At 31.3% G+C, this 17,970-nt stretch overlaps 1 protein-coding gene across 1 annotated transcript in view; it reads right to left on the reverse strand.

Moving 5' to 3' along the window:
- Positions 1–1,125: 1,125 nt before the first annotated feature.
- The window catches only part of LOC107364649 (protein O-mannosyl-transferase TMTC1-like), a 68,902-nt gene continuing 52,057 nt past the window's right edge, over positions 1,126–17,970 (reverse strand). Inside the window, exons 5-14 of the mRNA XM_015932078.3 lie at positions 16,832–16,964; positions 15,966–16,069; positions 15,334–15,616; positions 15,130–15,257; positions 13,914–14,093; positions 13,735–13,848; positions 13,488–13,631; positions 7,806–8,017; positions 1,689–1,821; positions 1,126–1,487 (exon numbers count right to left, since the gene is read on the reverse strand). Of these exons, the coding sequence (XP_015787564.2) occupies positions 1,451–1,487; positions 1,689–1,821; positions 7,806–8,017; positions 13,488–13,631; positions 13,735–13,848; positions 13,914–14,093; positions 15,130–15,257; positions 15,334–15,616; positions 15,966–16,069; positions 16,832–16,964 (1,468 nt within the window). The 3' untranslated portion in view covers positions 1,126–1,450. The remainder of the gene's footprint in view (positions 1,488–1,688; positions 1,822–7,805; positions 8,018–13,487; positions 13,632–13,734; positions 13,849–13,913; positions 14,094–15,129; positions 15,258–15,333; positions 15,617–15,965; positions 16,070–16,831; positions 16,965–17,970) is intronic.

Here is a 17,970-nt window from a genome sequence, read left to right on the forward strand (position 1 = left end):
TCAGTCTATTACAATAAAGTCTCACAAGCATTTAATTATCGCAATAACATTGGCACTTGTCAACCAATTTATTTCAGACAATCATTCCATTTGATATCAGGGAATGAAGAAGGGAGGGAAAAAAACTCCCAGCTCAGATGAAAAGAAACTGTAGATAAAATGTTATGCTAAAGAGTAAAAAGTAAAATAAAGAAAAGCAATAAAAGTTTTACTTGTTGGTAAACTTGAAAATGGCAAGACGATTATGATGATTGTTAGTTATAATAGACGTTCAACCTTTATGACAAGAGTTTATCCAATTTATTTTCAATAATCATTCCCAGAGGAAAAATTGACTATCGAATAATTCGAGAAAATATTGTTCTCATCGTTTACCATGCAGCATCATAAAAGGCCATTAATTGTAGCCAAGAATCACAATTAATCCAATGGAATGATTCTCATTAAAAAATATTATCTCTCCAATGATGCTAATAAAAAGTTATTAAAACCTTTTCCACCAACTTTGACCAACTCTGGCTCAAGACGTTTAATGCTCAACAATAATGAATGATTAACCAAGAATTTTCATGCTTTAAATGATATAACTGTGATTTACTTGTAGTAAAGAATGAAATGATTGTCTGAATTTTTCGTTTTTCTTGAGTTCATCTGAGTTATGGAAATTTTCATGTTCAACTTATTGACTTGAATTTGACACCAAACATGTACTCGACTTGCAAGGGCAATGTGTACATTTCAACGTCGAGTAATTTCACCCTCAACTCGAGTGCAACTCTTGACATTACTTTTCGTCTCCTTTTTTTTGTGCTGCAATATCATGTCAAGAAATGTTGAACATGAATCATTTGTAATGATGATAATGTTTTCCTTAAATATCATTTCAAGGCCTATTAACTTGTGACATCACAATGAAGATGTTTATATTGAAACAATAAAGCAACCTTTTCATCATCTTATTATTGGTTTTTTTTCCTTCTCATTGTTCCCCATACATCATAACAGCCAGCTTTGTATTACTTTTGAGTGCATCAGCTAATAGTAACATTTTCCTCCACTAATGATAACTTTTACTCCAAGCATTGACACAGTTGAGTGTATAAAAATTGGTTGAGACAACTCTTATTCAGACGATTTCCTTTGAATATGACTTGAAGTTTTAATTTTTTCTTCAATATTTTACAAGTTGGTTATTTGGTATTTGATATCAGAAAAATTTGATACAATTTTAGCTCTTGAGCTGTTATAAAATATATAAAAATGTTTTTTGTTTAAGTTTTATCTAATTTTGCCAGTTTCATCTTTTCAATACAATGGCTTTGAAGTGTCATCCAGTTCCAATTTTCATGAAATCGTTTCGATTGTTACTTTACTGCTTCAGTAAGACTGAATTTTGTAGATGATTATTGCTTTGTAAATTGTTGTATATGGAATGAGTTAAAGTAGTGTTTCAATGTTCCTTGACTGCCACTTTGTATTTCAATGGTCTGTTGGGAAAAAAGAGAGAAAAATCTGTTGAATTGAGTGAAATTTTTTTTGAGTTTCTAGTCTTTTCGTCGTTAATTGTTGCTTAACCTGAAAGTTTAGCCTCAAAAGTTTGATAAAATTAAGCTTCTTTCGCTTTTCATTGGATTAAAGCTCAAACTCATTTTTCAGCTAATAATGATTATTTTCACCAATTAACTTACCTCTGTGGCCAATACTTCAAATTAGTATCGTTCAGGGATTTCCAGATTTGAGCCAGATTGGCATTGGCTATTTTATGGTTTGGATTTATTTTCAATGCTTTTTGGTATTGGATTATTGCCTTCTCTGTTTGACCTTTAGTTGGACAGTTGGACAAAGAGAAACAAAGATTCCATTAGAATCAACCTTTCATGTGATTGTGATAAAAAGCAGGTTAAAGCTTCTTATAAGTCGATTGAAACAACATTCTGATAAATGGCTTTTAATCAATAAATAATAAACTTGCAACTCAAAGATCCGTTCATTGTTTGAAAAATGAAAATTCTGAAACCATTCGTTCGAAATCAAGTGATGGAGCCAAAACTGCTGGTCAAGTTTTCAGTCAAAAACAAGTGGCTTATTGGCTCTGGCAATGATGGATCACTTCAAATTAAATATCGCCAAGTTATTATTCTCGAAAAAATCGATTTAAACTTATGAATAAAGTTTAGCACAAGAAATCTCAGCTAATCAAATTGATGAATTTCCATATCACTGACCAGTTGCAGCTTTTCAAACCTAACAATTCATTTTTGCTCTGAAAGCTCATGAGATTCAAGTTATGCATTGAAGTTAACTGAATCAAAGTGAATGAATGCAATCCAATTATTTACATTTTATCGTTTCATTTGTTATTCATTGAGCTGATCAACACTTTTCCTTTTTTCCGCTTCTAATCTCATTACTTCTTATATTAACATTCATTATCATAATTATCACAGTTATTATTGGTTATTATAACAATACAATGTTCATGATGAATTTGGTTACACAATTCATAATGATTGATAATTGTTATTAATTATCTTTGCTCGGTGAAACCTAATCCTGTCTTGAGTAATGAAAACAATTACAAGTTGAAACCAATGTTCATAATAAACAGATTATTCTGTAGTTTGGTTTAAGCATCAATAGATGGCAATGTTGAACTCTATATCAAGTGAAAGTCCAACTGTAAATATAACTCTTAAAGGCGACATTTGACATCAACTTAAGAATTGATAAGTTTTCTGTTTTCTGGAAAAAAATTGCTGCCAAAATTTCGATCGAGTTTCTTGCCTTTGCTTCACCAACAAATTACAGGTTAAACATGTTTAATAATGAAAATTGAATTTAACCAGAATCTCATTCATTCCCTTGCAATTAGTAAAATTATCGCAATAATTACTATCGTGAAAGGTAAAATTATCTCGGCGCAACCCACGCAAACGAGGAAAGGCAATGATTAAAAGCTAATTCACCTTGATCAGTCAACTAGGCAACATGGGAAAACATTCAACTAAACCCATTTTCACTGTAACCACAAGAATGCAATTTTAATCGAAGCCACTTTTCAGTTGAACCTTTTAAAGGTTCAACCTATTAGGAAGTCAAATTTTACTTTTAGGATTTAACAGTTTGCTGGTGACACAAATGTTGAAGAGAGACAAGAGAAAGGTTACAAAGTTGAGAATGGCGAGTAAACTTGCACTTGACTTGACCAAAAGTATTTATGAGCAAAAATGATTAAAAAGATGCTGTACAAAGTGAATGTTGATGGTTAACCTTTCAAAAAAAGTGATTGAAATGATTGCGTGATATTACATTTTAACCAACAACAGCAGCAGATCAACAGTCAAGTTATTAAACCTTTCATTATTACATTTTTATTATAGTCTTCCCTTGAATACATTTTGTCCTCTAATTAATTTTGCACAGCACTTTAGTGAAGCAAAAAAGGTTGAAAACTCGCTCGACATCGATTGTGACTTGGAAATTTTCCTTTCAAAATTCGATCGAAATATCAACATTTCTTTATCAAAACATTGAACTCAAAAAGGTCAAAATTAATGCAAAAAAGTATTCTTTGACAATCGAATCGATTGAGAGTAAAATTGAAACAAACTTAAAAGATCCAAACTAAAGGCAGTTAGCTGCAGAACCAGAATCAACTGACCAGGGAGTGAAAAATTATAAAATTAAACAAAATTAAATGTTGAAAGAAGACTTTTTTTCTTCTTCTCTTCCAAATAGCTGAACATCTTTTAATTAGATTAACTGTATTTGTATTGAAAGTGAAAAATCACAAAAGTAATTTAAGAGTAAAGAGTAGAGAAGCAGATTAAACAATGTTTAGCGTGCGTTAACAAAAAATGAATAAAGACTAAAAGATAATACGATTGTTCAATTGTTTCAACTTTAAACACGCTTCTTTAATCTCTTGCTCTTCTTGCATTTGGCGTTCATTCCCTGTTCAACCTTTTGGACAGTCTTTACTAATAATCACGAACATCTCATTTACATAGTTGCCCATTGTTTTCAACCTTTTTTTTCTCCTTCTTCTTCCCTCTTCTTCTTCGCCTTTGGTCTTGCCTTTTTTGCGCTTCCCTTTTCTGCTTCCATGAACTTTTCCCTCTCCTACCGAGTTCACCATAAATATCATTAAACTGTGAATAATTTTTAAAACTACTGCAACTACTGCAGAGCAATATATATGTTTACAGATACATAATAAGTAAAGTTTATCCTTCAGTTGAAAGCCATCAATTTAACCAGCCTGTCAACTCTGGACATAGATGTATGAGCACATGTATACATATTAAGTGGAAAACGGAAAGAGAATGAAAAGAAAAGAAATTCAACTTTTCTCTCTTTTCTCTCTCTTCATCGATCTACTGTTATATTGGTTATCATCTGTTCATAAACATGAGCAATCTTTATCTTTTCCAATTTTTCTCTTTTCCTCACAATTTATCCGTTTCCTCATCTTAAACAGGGAATAATCTTGCCTCCAATAAAATCTCCAAATGTTGTTTTGTTTTTACATTTAATCTTGTTCCATTCATTCTAGCTTGTATACATTACTCATTGCAAATAATACACTTTCCATGCTTTTATTTTGCATCATTTACTTTCTCTCTCATTGGCTCCATTCTCATCATTTTTCATCACTTTTCTTTTCCCCTTTTCTCATTCACAATCAACATGCTTAAACAGTCAATTTCATTCACATTATTATCTTGAAATCTATTTTTTCTCCTTTTCCCTTTCTCCAATCAATTATAATACCTTCACTGTTTCAACTCTTTCCACCTTTAAATTGGTCCATTTCAACATTTTGCTCAGATTTTTATTTCCAAAAGTGTTCCACTAGTCAAAGTTATTAATGATATTTATACATCACAATATTATTCATGTTACAAGAATGGTTAAGCTATTAATATAATAATGATTTTATTGTTTTCTTCTTCGCGCTCAATTCTTTCATGATTGATTAGCAAAAGTTCATTATTCCACTCATTTTGTCCAACATCAATGAATAAACATTTCAACATTTTTCACAAGTGCAAAGCTGAACAAGAAAAAGATAATCATTCCTCAACTTGGATTCATATTGCCTTTCAAACTACAAAAGGCAAACTTTCAATCAACAAGCATCAGTCAGGAACAAAGGATAAACAGGAAAATTCAGTTTCACTTTCATTGTCAATTGACTCATGTTTACATGCAGTCGAGTTGTCTTAATTATTATCATCATTATTCTCAACTTGATGCATTTACTCACCAGAGACAATTTACTGTCGACACTTGGCAGTCATTTATCATGGTAAAAGGTGTGACGTTTCATCAATACAATTATAATTCAATTGAATGGTTTGAACGCGAAAAGATTTTGCAGAAAAGGAAACTCACAATTTGCATGATTGAAGAAAAATTTTATTAATTCTTGCAACCATCAATAATATTCTATAAGCAAATTTTTTCTCCATTTTTACTCTCGACTTGCAATCAAAATAAAGTTTCCAACAAATCTGATTAATGATGAAAAGATTAAAAATATCAGCACATTTTTTGCTTCACTTTTTACCTGTTTTATTGAAATTAAAATTGCATTAATCTTCAATTTCATCAAGATAATGATGTTTCCATGCTAAATGATTGATCGATTTTGCCTGTTTTTACCTGGTTTCAGCGAAAAATGCTTCTCAAATCCAGTTGCAAGTAAAGGGAAAAATTAATTTGCTCAACATTCCCAGCAATAATTAACCAGAAAATATTGAATATTGAATGGTAAAGCAATAAAAGTGCAAAATTACTCCAAGTATCAACTGATCAAAATTGATTAAACATCATTTTTTGCATCTTGCATGAAAAAGTTCATCTTGAGAAAAATGTTGAAAAATTTTTTGTGTTTTCGCTCAAAATTTGGAGTGAAAAAATATCGGTAAAACAAGATTGGACTTGATAGGGAAGGAAAAGGATGAGCATAAAAAGCTGAACAATGTTATTCATGAGTTGAACAACATTTTAATAGAAGATCAATCAAACAGAAAATGATGAATACCTTTTATCCAAAGTATTATTTATAACAAGGTTATACTTTGATATTTAATATCAAATTAAAGCTAAGGAGTGAAGGAAAATGTTGCTCTAATAATTGTATTAATAAGATGAGAAGAGAAGGGAAAGAAAATAGTAAAATGATGAAGAAGATAATTTAAGAAGATGGATGAGAAAAGGATGAATAATGAAGATTGTGAATAGATACAGAGAAAGTAAGAGAAAGATGGATAAAATGAAAGATTATTGAGATGCAAAAAGAAAGAGAAAAATGGAGAGAATTTTTTGTTTCTTCCAATGAAACCATGAAGGATGAAATGATGCAGGATAAAAGGCAGAGTAAGATGATGGTTTGGCTGGATAATGAAGGGAATGAGAAAATATTGTCAAAAACATTGGAAAAGAAAATTGTTCTTGGAAGAAAAAAAAGTATCAAATGTTGTGGAATCTTGATGTTTCACTATTGTTGCTTTACTTTCACGGATTCATGGGTTTACCTTGGAACCTGTTTTTGGCCAACTTGTTCTTTCATTTACATGGATCAAAAAGTTTCAGCCAAACTGATGTTCAAAAGTTTTCATGCTTTTCTGTTTTCACTCAATCTTGACTTGCAATCGAAAAATTGGGAAAAACTGAATTTCTTAACAAATTTTTTTCATCAACTTTTTTCGACTTGGAAATGCGAGTTTTGAACCAAAAGTTTGAAACAATTTCTGGATAAAGTTGCGTTTCTTTATCGAGTGAAAATTGTTGACTTTTTTCAACTTTTTTTTGCTCAATCAAGTTGAAGAATGATGAGAAGAGGGAAAAACTTGGAAATGATAATGAAAAAAGAAAAGGCCATTTTATATTTATCAATGGATGAAGTGAACATGGAGAAACTGGAGTAAAGTTGAAGATGAACGCCCAATTCTTTAGATATATTTAAGTCTTATCAAGTGTTTTATCTTCATCATTTTATTCATTCTTTCTGTTCTCTTCCTCTTCAAATCCAAATGAATGTTTCAAAAAAAAAGCTATTCAATGGTTAACAAGAATCTCTTTATCTGTTTCAAAGCACAAACAAACAAACAACATTAACCATCATAATAGTACCGTAAGAGTCGAGGAAAGAAATAACTCTGGATAATATGAAAGAGCAAGGAAAAGGAAGAAATGAGTTCCAAGAAATGTGAATGCTCTTGTGGCGAATCTTTTAACTCAACCAACTAATCAACATTTTTCTTTCTTCAATCCAGTATTTATACACTTGCAATGATCCACTTGTACAAGGAAAAAAACTAAATCTTGATCAATGATCTTGATATTCGAACGAAAAATTTACAGAAAACGCTTTATTTTCGTTTTCCAAATGTCAACCAAAAAGCCGAATTTCCAAACTTGTCCCAATCGAAACTGAAAAGTTGCTCTTTAAACCTTGCCTTAATAGCTTCCTCAAACTGAACTTTTAGAAATGCAAATTATTTCGACAAAATTACTCCAAAGACGATTTTTGAAGTTTCAACTTTTACTATTACATATTGATGAAGACTTTGTATTTTTGTCGAAAAATTGAAATAAGTTCTTAAATGATTTCGAAAGCTATCAAAGATTTTTTTCAATAATTGACTTTTTCTCTGATGAATGGAAAATCCAAAATTATTGTTTCAAAAGTTGAGTTTCTCGAGTTTCTAAGCTTCATTTGTGCGTCCGATTTGTTTCAAGTTTTGTTGTTTCAATCGTTTTTATTAGAAGTTGAAAATTGAGGAAAAAAAGTTTACCTGTTTTCTGTAGAAAGGCTCCGTAATTGTTTATCAAATCAGGATTGTTGGGTTGAATTTTTAATGACTTTTGATGGAGTAAATCAGCATCCAAGTGTAAACCTTTTTCAGCGTAAATGGAAGCCAACGTTGAATAAGGTTCTGCGAAATTGGAATCCAACTCGATGCTTCGTTGAAGCAAATTAATTGCTTGATTAATTAAACCTTTTTTACTGCAACATTTTAAAGCGATGGAAGAATGGTGAATTTGGAAGGAGAAAAAAAATGTTATTTAATTTCCAGCAATTTAAAAGAGGAATAAAAAACACTCCCAGTTGATGAATACTTAACAATGTATTTGCCTGCAAACTGTTTGGATTTTCATTTTTTCTTGGCAAAACTTTTCTTCCTCTCTAAAACAATCAGATTACATTTAAATATTTATCCATTAAAATTTGATCAACAATATTTATATCATTATGGAACAAAGTTGATTGAAGAAAAATTTGATTCCAACAGATTGGATAACCATTTTGAGCAAGTTCAATGAGAAATTGAATTGTTCATGAATTTTTTCTCATGAAAGTTTGAAAAAACATTTGTAACAGTTGTTGGTTAAAGAGTTGAAAATTGCTTCAATGAAGTTGAATGGTGAAAATTGCTCGAGTTTCAAAGTTTCATCATCTTTACTCATTTAAATGTTGAATCGAGAAAATAAGCTTTTCTTTTTTTCTTCTTCTTCCTTGGAATGTGATTATCATGATGATCATTTTCATCATCAACAAGAGGATGCAATTTAGAATGAATTTTAAATTTTGTTTGTTCTCAGCAGATCTCATGTTCATGATTGTAAACAATGGCATTTGCCATTGTGATTGGTTGAAAGGCGAATCTGGAAACACACAGTTTAAGTCACAATCTAATTTCCTTTGAATATCATTATGAATATTGAATGTAAAACTGAGCCAGAATGGGAAGGACTTGAAGGAAAGGAAAAGGAATAATGGGAAATGAGATGAACAAGGAAAAAACAATGATCATGTTGAAAGTAGCACATGATGAATAGATTTGCCGGGAAAAAAGGAGAAGAACAAGAAGAGAAAAAAGAACAAGATACGAAATGGAATAAAAGTAAGTGGATAAAGAATGGAGAAAAGAAAATGAATAAGAAACATCTCCTGGAATCACTCCCACCCTCGGCATCTAATTTGCTATTTAAATTGAATTCTTTCTTCTATTCTTTTACCCATCATATTCTCATTCCATCCTTGTTTTCATTTGTTTAAATGTTCATCAATCAACTCACTCTATCGCTTCATTATCCATTTTTGTGAGCAACATTCAAATCAAGTTAAATGCTTTCTTGGCCAACGGCAGTCTTCACAATCATTGGTTGACAATCTTACAGTCCAACGGCAAGAGCAAGAGTCTTGGGTTGAAAGGTTGACGTCTTTGATGGGTTCGCTCGTTAAAGTGAAAACAGTGTTTCCCTCTAATTTTGATTGTTAACTTGAGAGATTAATTTTAACCAAATTTTACTTTATCTTCATTTACCTACAAGAGGAAAACTTGATGAACTGAAAAATTTGCTTTAAAATAATCGTGATCCAATAGTTTGGGAACATGTAAACTAAAGACTTTCTTGTTTCTTGTTTCAAACTCAATTTTTACAAATTAAACTTGTTCCACTGTCAATATTGATTCACTCTTCATTGTTTGTCGTCGAGAAACTTTACGGTAATTTGATCAGTAATTAAATTGGTTGAATAAATTTTCAAATTATGGTTTTAGTTTACAAATTTTGCTTCAACTTATGTTCCATTGAATCCGTTTTGACTGCTTTATTGGGAAGTTGCTTTCAAAACTAATGCCATTTTAATATATTTCAACGTCATTTCGCGGCTAAAGTAATCTTGTGTGAAGGTTTAGAAAGTTGAGAACTTAGTTGAACATGAAAATCGAGTTTTTATAACGAAGTCGAGTAGTATTATTAGTAAAGTAGACTAAGTTTAGGCATATTTTATTGCTATTATGTTTAAAAATAACTATGAATAGAGTAGAAGTTTTGTTTCAGAAAATAATGATTAATATTTTGGTTAGTTTTTTACGCATCAAGTTTGAAAAAAGGTGAAGAGCATTCGAATTCTGACTTGAAATCGAGGTTAAAAATGCCAAGTGATCAGGTTAATTTCTGTAAAAAAAGATAAATTGGTTCTCTCTCAAAGTGTTGGGCAAAGTGTGCAAATGTTCAGGTAACATGCAATGCAATACTCGACACGAAAATGTCTCTCTAGTTGATAGGCAGTATTTTGCATGCAACAAAATCATGTACACTCGATAGGAAAAGGTTTAGATGCTTCGACTAAATTTGATTAATAGCTGCATTCGTTAATTAATGCAATAAACTTTGTTAGCATACTCGCAGCGAAACTTTACTTTGATCCTAAAATGGCCTACAATAGATGCTAAATCAACATCAAATCACAAGTATTGAGGTGTTATTCAGTGCAATAAGACTTTAGCTTTTAGGTTGAACTCTTCGGGTAAACTACTTCGGGTAGTACATTCACAGTATTGCAAACTCACTGTTTTGATGCCAAAAGTTAAAGGAAAATTGCTTTACAATATCATACAAAGTTGTTGAAGGTAAAATGCAAACTCCAAAGTGAAATAAAGGTTTTCCGAGTTCATTTAGGGATAGTAATTGGGTGAAATAAATTCCTCTAAAACTCTGCATGAATCATGTACAGGTTTGGAATGAACAAGTTATCAATAGCACTTGATCAAGTGTTGAAATTAGACAACTCGATAAACAGACAGAATACTAAACTGACACTAAATATCTAGAAATTCTCTCATATCTTTTAATACTTAGAAATGCTGAGTTAATTAGTTATTCTTTCCTGCTAGCCCTGGTTGCGTGAGTACAAAATATGATCTAATCATGTTATCCAAAAAATGAATGCAAAATCTTTTGTCTCATAACTTTTTCGTAAAATAGCTGCGAGAAATGATTGCAATTATTTCACCAATTTATACTGACAACAATCGGAAACATTTCTGACAATCAACGATCAAGATTTCTTCGATAAAAGTGGCCACTAAAAGGAGTAATTCAAAGGCAAAGTTGATGAAACTTGTCCCATTTGTGAACTATTGCTTTACCTCAGAGAAACTGCTATGCTTCAGCTGATAAACTCGAAATTGATTGACTTTTGTTTGACACAGAATAAGGGTAAAACTCTAATGAAAACAAAGCTGAACAGCAGATAAGCACGCAAAATGATGGATAATATTAATATCCTAAACTCAGGTGATCATGACATTTAGCTGTTGATATCCAAACAAGTTAATAAAACAATAAGATAATTTCCAAAGAATGACAATTTCGACGAAATCAATAACACGAAATGAGTGTTAAACTGCTAAATTATACCAAAATTAAAAGGCTCAATGAAGACCAATTTTGCTTCGAATTGCAATTTAAAACGAAAAAAAGAAAGCTTCAGGTTCAATTAAAATGCACAAATACTAATTGCTATTCATATTTACATGCTCAACTCGATTCCATCGATGCACTTAACTAATATCATTAGATTTAATTGGCTTTATTAACTGTTCTGTTAATGATCTCAGCAATCTTTTACAATTGCTATGCAGCATTTGAACAAAATGCTTGTTTAACAGGAGAAATATGTAGCACTGGCCTGCTGATCTGAGTTGCAAATTAAATTTGGATTGGAACTGAAATTTGCAGGCTTATCAATTGACTGTGATTTATGAGTTTATTCATTCTTCGATATCGCTTTCAATTATCTTTGGAAAGAAGTTCGGAAAAGTTTGAAAAATGAATGAGAAAAGTAGCGAGTAAATCTTTTTCCATTTGGAATCAGTTTCACGTTCATTATTTTTGTCTGAAAGGTTTGAGTTTTTCACTGTTTTTATTTGTTCTTGAAACAAAAATCTCAATTATTTTGATTCAATTGGTCGACAAATGGACAAGCAAATAAACAAAAACATCAATTTATCATGAAACAAGTTGACAAGTTGGACATTTTTCTGTCTAAACAATTGTCATTTGATGATGAAAATTACTCAAATTACTATTGATAAATGGATGCAATAAACTCCAAGTGAATAATGAAATGCCAACTTTACCAATCTAAATTTTAAACGAATCTTTTCATAACAAAAAAGCAACTTTAATTTGCAAATCAATCCAAGTTGAAAAGAAAAGAAGAAAATATTTTTTCAATAAAAGAATCGATGAGGAGATTATCGAGCAAATTGAATAGCATGTATCAATATGCAATGGTCAGTGTTGAAAGATAATAAGTGTTAACATCCATTATGCATGAAACTGCATTCAATGCTCTCCAAGGGATCAAGTTGAAGATGAGAAGTCGAAGAGAAGCGCGAAAAGAATGAATGAAAGAGCGAAGAAGAAGGAAAAAAAGAAAAGATGAGAAAAGATTTGATGAAATCTGACGCTGAATAAACAATCAATTTACCTGAAAATAACAGTTATAGACAATTATGAGAGATTGAGAACGTGGATGGAAATATTAAGTCCATTTGATCAGTGAAACTGATGGTTGATTACTCAAGTGAAAAAGTGAATTGATGAGAGAGAAAAATGAACATTGAAAAGAAGTTCGATGTAGTTTGTTGAACATATTTACCAATGAAAATGAACATTGATTTACTTTTCGTTTAATGGTGAATCTTGTGACGAATTGCAAGTTGGAAAAGTTTAATTCGTTTCGAAATTTTCCAACGAATTTTCTTCTTTTTTCTGAATTCTTTTTGAAGTTGATGTGTTTGAGTTTACATTTGTTTCGATTAATTGAATATCTTTTCTTGGAGTTTATTTTTACTCCATTTTTCGCCATCATTATTCAAACTGTTGATCTATTGAAGTTGATAATAGGATGATGATGGAAGAGAAGATGAGGTTTGAAGAGGTAAAAATCTATTTTAATTCACTAATGGAAGACCATTTGATGGTTTAATCTTCTTTTGTTGGTGGAATGAGAAGAATCAGCCTTCCATAGATAAACTGATTTAAAGAGGGAACACACAAAACTCATTGAGCAAATTATTCTTGTTCAAACTGAATTAATACTTTGGATGGATACACAGATTTACAATGATTTTTTCCCTTCTTCTTGGTAAGCATTTCAAATTAAGATGCAGGTTAACATTATTGTTAAAGTTGATGAAGGTGAATAAAGAGGTAAAAAGAAGAGCAAAATATCCAAGTGTTGGAATTGAGATGAGAAGTTTTGCTCTTTTCGTTTCTTGTTAACATCTTTTTTTCGGCCAACATTTTTCCTCATCTGGACCATTGTGTTATTACACAGATAATTGGTTAACCCATAAATGTATACAGATAATCTTGGAATGGGTCAATTGAACCTTCAATTGTTATTAAATCAGTGATGAGATGAGTTTTATAATTGCATTATTTGCTCTTGGATATTGAATCAACTGAAGATGTTCAATCATCTTTACTCTTGGACATTGAACTGCGTAAAATTAGTATACTTTTCATAATGTGAAAATAAAGTTTGCTTTCGGTAAGGTTATTAAGTTGTCATTGGAAAGGAATCAAGTTCGCAGAAAATCTTTGCAGACAAATGTTGGACCGAGTATTGAAAGTATAACTTGGAGTGCTTTTTATTGATCGATTAGTTTACTAACCTGTAAATACAAGCGAGATTAAAGTGAGCCTTTGGATGGTATGGATTGATCCTGAGAGCTTGCAGTAAATGCCATTCCGCTTCTTCAGGATCAGCTAAAAGAGTCGCTAAATTGTTCCATGAGCTTTCATGTGTTGGCCACAATCTGAAAGTTAAAATTCTCAAAGTTAATTTTTCTCTTGAGTTAATAAGCAATTGGTGAGAGAAGTTTTAAACACATCGTTAGTGCTTTTACTCGGTGCATTTACCTTAGAGCTTCTCGATAATGATGGACTGCTAACTCGTTGTTTCCATTATCTTTTTGCATATTGGCGTAATTGTAATGCATTTTAGCATTCTGAGGTGTGGCTAGAAGTCCAGCGCTATTGCAATAGTGAGTGAATATGAGTTAAACTGTTTGTTGAAATGAACAAAAAATGTTACTTACGAGAAAAGTGTTTCCCGACTCTGCCAATGTGCATTTTGTGTAAAAGTTTTCATCATAAAAACAATAACAAGACTATAAAAAGTGATGTTTAACCATCGAGTGTAGTGTTGTTCATGGTTAGAAAGAAGACGTTGTTTTATCAAATAATATCCAGTTATGAAAAGTAAACTGAATCCGAGACTGCAAAGAAAAGAAAAGGATTGTTATTAATCGCGATTAAACGTAAGGAAAGAAGAAAAGTTTGCTAAGATTCGCACATAAGTCGACATTTCTCTCGATATTTTGCATAAACGAAGCAGAGTTTCAAATTACTTTATTCAGTTTCTTTACTAGTTTTTCCATTGCAGTGTGTAATGACGATCATAATGACGATTCATTGAACAAAGTTAATTGCATTTGTCGATAAAAATGTAAATTGTATTGTTCATGCAAGAAATTGATTTTAGCGTCTTTCTATCAACCATACAAATTACAAACTGTATTTTGTTTCAAAGGAAAAGCTAGTTCAATTGGATTGAGGTATTGGTTCAGTGAACGAAAGTTGATTTCAACAAACAATTTCAAGCAACATTTGATGAAAAACAATCTAAACTGTTATTCAATAAACTGAAGTGTTCACTTGCATTTCATTTTTACACGAACATTCCATCATCATTTACTTGAGTTTTCCAAAGTGTAGAAATTAATATTTTCTCTCATTTTACAGCATTTGCAAAAGGTTTCCCTCTTTTTTACTCAATGGTAATCATTCTTGGAGGGAAAATTCTCTTGCACGATTCTTCGAGTTTTTGATTTCACAACAAAGTTGAGATTGCTTTTGAGTAGCTATTGAAAAACTGTTATTGCTGATGACTGAATGCAATTTAGGAATAGAAAACAAAACATTTCAAAACGATAGCTAAACATTTTCTGCTAATAGAAAGATTATTGCGTGATTAAATCGGAACTAAATCAGTAAATAAGCGTTGAATTATGTTCAAATTCACTTCAACTTCAAAGAAATCATTTCATCTTCTATCAATCAAGTTGCGTTGATCAACTTCGTTTGGAAAAGTTAATTTCATCAGCAATTCTATTATTGAAACTCGGAATATCGTCGAAAAGACAAATGCAAATGCTTGTTAAATTGAGGATTTTCCATCTTCGTTCATTGTGCGATACTTGGAACTTTTCTTCTTTTATCCTGAAAGCGTGTTTGCTTATGGCTGAAACTTACCTTGGAAGATATAAAACTCTTTCTGCAACCACAAAGCCAACTGTGGTTAAAAGGTTTGAAGCAGGCAAATAAGGTACAATCAAGAAGCAGAAACCAATAAAAATAGGTTCATATAAATAATCCTTGGACTGGTAAATAAGAAGAGATAAACAGTGAAAATATTATCCATTCAAGTGCAATATTCAGTGTAAATGCTCAAATTACCTGAATGTTGGTTTCATCTTGGTTGGAAGTAGAAAGGTTGTTCACTTTGTGACATGATTGGTTATAAACAGATTCACTTTTATTCAAATGGCTTGAAGTGTACTTTAATAAAATTAAAAATATTGCTCCTAAAACGGCAAATGTTAGGACAGTCTCTACATTTCGGACATCTGCCAATTTCGTTACCAATGGTATGCTCCCCATTTGCCAATCATACGATAGACACGACGGATACAAAATTAGGCGCCAGTTGAAAGCACACAGATAACTGTAGGTTAAAAATCTGCAGAAAACGAAAAGAAAAGAAAACTTTAGTTTATCGCAAACATTTCCCCAAAGTTTACCAAACGTGTTATCGTCACGAATACAAAAAGTGCATTCAATCTTCGAATGCTCACAAAAACATTCTTTGCATAAAGCTTCATCTTTGAAAACTCATCGCTCGAAAGACTCTGCTCAAAGTATCTTAAGTCTTAACGATTTCAATCGAATTATTTCTTCCATTTTTCACAGTCTTGCACTTTATCATGTGTGATTTGTGACATCAATTTTTCCGAACCTTGTGTTCGACAGTTTTTTTCCCAAACCTTCATTAGATTCAAGTTTAGCTGTTATTAAGGAACGCTTCTTACCTTGTTAACAAGGAATTGGCAAAGGACGCTGGATTGTCTTGTTGACTGAAGATGGGCAGAGTTCCATGTAACATTGACACTCTGAACCACAATAAGGCAGCAGTCTAATGAGATTACATCACGATGAAACCACAGAATATTATGAAACAGAAAGAAGAGAGAAAAAGGATCACAATTATGATCATCATTATTATCTGGTCAGTGTTTTTGGGATAAGATAATGAGTGTTATTCAATAATGTCAGTTGTTGACAATATGCAAAATGTAATTGACAAATGACTTTATACTAAATAATAGTGACTCGATGACAACAACAAGGACAAAACTGTAATAATGTTGAAAAGTAATTTGGGTTTATTGTTATTACTATTATTACAACTACTTTTCTTGCTGTCCAAAATAGCAATGCCAGTTGATTGATAATAAAATAATGATGCAAAAAGTATGATCAAAGGAGAAGGTAAAAATAGTAGCTAAACAAGGAGTTCAAGATCAATAAGATTTGAAAGCAAAAAAAGTTGCCAATGATATTTCAATCAAGTGTAAAGTTGAAAAGCAAAGGCAAAAGTCGCGATTAATTTCAATATGTTTTGATACATTTTACAAAAGTAAAACATTCAGTAAATAATGGACTGAAAACTCGAAACATTCATTATTCAACCATTTTTATTCACTTTTGTTCAACTCTTGTTTTCCGTTCAATTGCTGGTGAGAGATTGAATGATGAATCGTTGAATTATTATCTGAATGGTTGATGCTCTTTGAAGACAAAATTTTCTTTACATTTGCATTTAAATGTCGATTTCAACTGATTTTGCGGTCACAATTGAAGTGAACAAAGGAATGGGAAAATTCGTTGCTCTTACCATAATCACAGGTACAATAATGGGTGCACATAAACAGGTTAAACTTGGTTGAGTTGATGATGATGAATGATGCGCTTTACTTTCATAATAGATTGATTGAGATAAATTTTTATTGCAATAGATGAGACAGATTCTGTTGGTGAAAAGACAAAAAGAGTTAGTTGATGTAAAATTGTGAACCTTTATCGCAATAATGAATGATTATGAATGAATAAGCATAAAAAGGTGGCAGAAATGAGGAAAATGTTGAAGGAAAAAGAGTTACATGAAAAAAGGAAAATGATGTTAATTTTAAAATGAAATATTGCATCGAGAGTCGAATAATTTGGCCAACAATTTGGTTTGTTTTTTTGTTGCTTTTTTTCTGTATAACAACTTTATTATCATTTTAACCATTTTTCATTTTCTCTCGTTTTTGCTTTTAAACATTTTGATGTTATCAGTACTCTTGTACCAAAGACTCAACATTATCATTGACATTCCACTCCTCGGAGTGAATCACTCCCAGTGACTTGGAGGGAAATTTTTCGTTGACTGGTAGCAAAAGGCTGTAAGTGACGAAAATTTTGTTAAGATTTTTCGATCATTTTATTTTCTTTTGATAATCAACATTTTGGGTGAAAGTTTAATCCAGAAAATGCGAAATTTTCTCCGGTTCTACGAAAACGATTATTATTGTGAGCTCGACTGTGCTTGTGTTATTAAAGTAAATGATTTTTTTCTCTTCTCTTGCTTCTTCGAGTTGATAATGATGATAATAATGGCACTTATTGAAGCTTGAGATGAAGCTTATCGAGATTCAGTGGGAAAATGTCAGGGCAAATAAAGATTTGGATTAATCTTTTGATTGTTGGTGAGTTAGTTTGAGAAACAATCAGTTGACTAAATTGTCGATATAAATCGAAGGATAACTTTTACTTTTTTTTCTTTTTTTTCTATTAAGGTAAAGAATTAAATTAGTCTGGATCTTATGTGCTTATGTGATGTGATCAGAATGAACATGAGCCCACCTACCATCATCATCATGATCATCATGATGATGGAAGCATTGAGTAAAGTGAATCCTCATGTATGAAGAAGGGAAAGAGTAAAAGTGAAAGAAGTAAATGGTCGTTGATGAAATCATAATACTTAGTTAG

This window comes from Tetranychus urticae, chromosome 1, assembly GCF_039701765.1.
Source record: "Tetranychus urticae isolate SD_2017Ah chromosome 1, NJAU_TeUrti_SD_1.0, whole genome shotgun sequence".
Lineage (NCBI taxonomy): Eukaryota > Metazoa > Arthropoda > Arachnida > Trombidiformes > Tetranychidae > Tetranychus > Tetranychus urticae.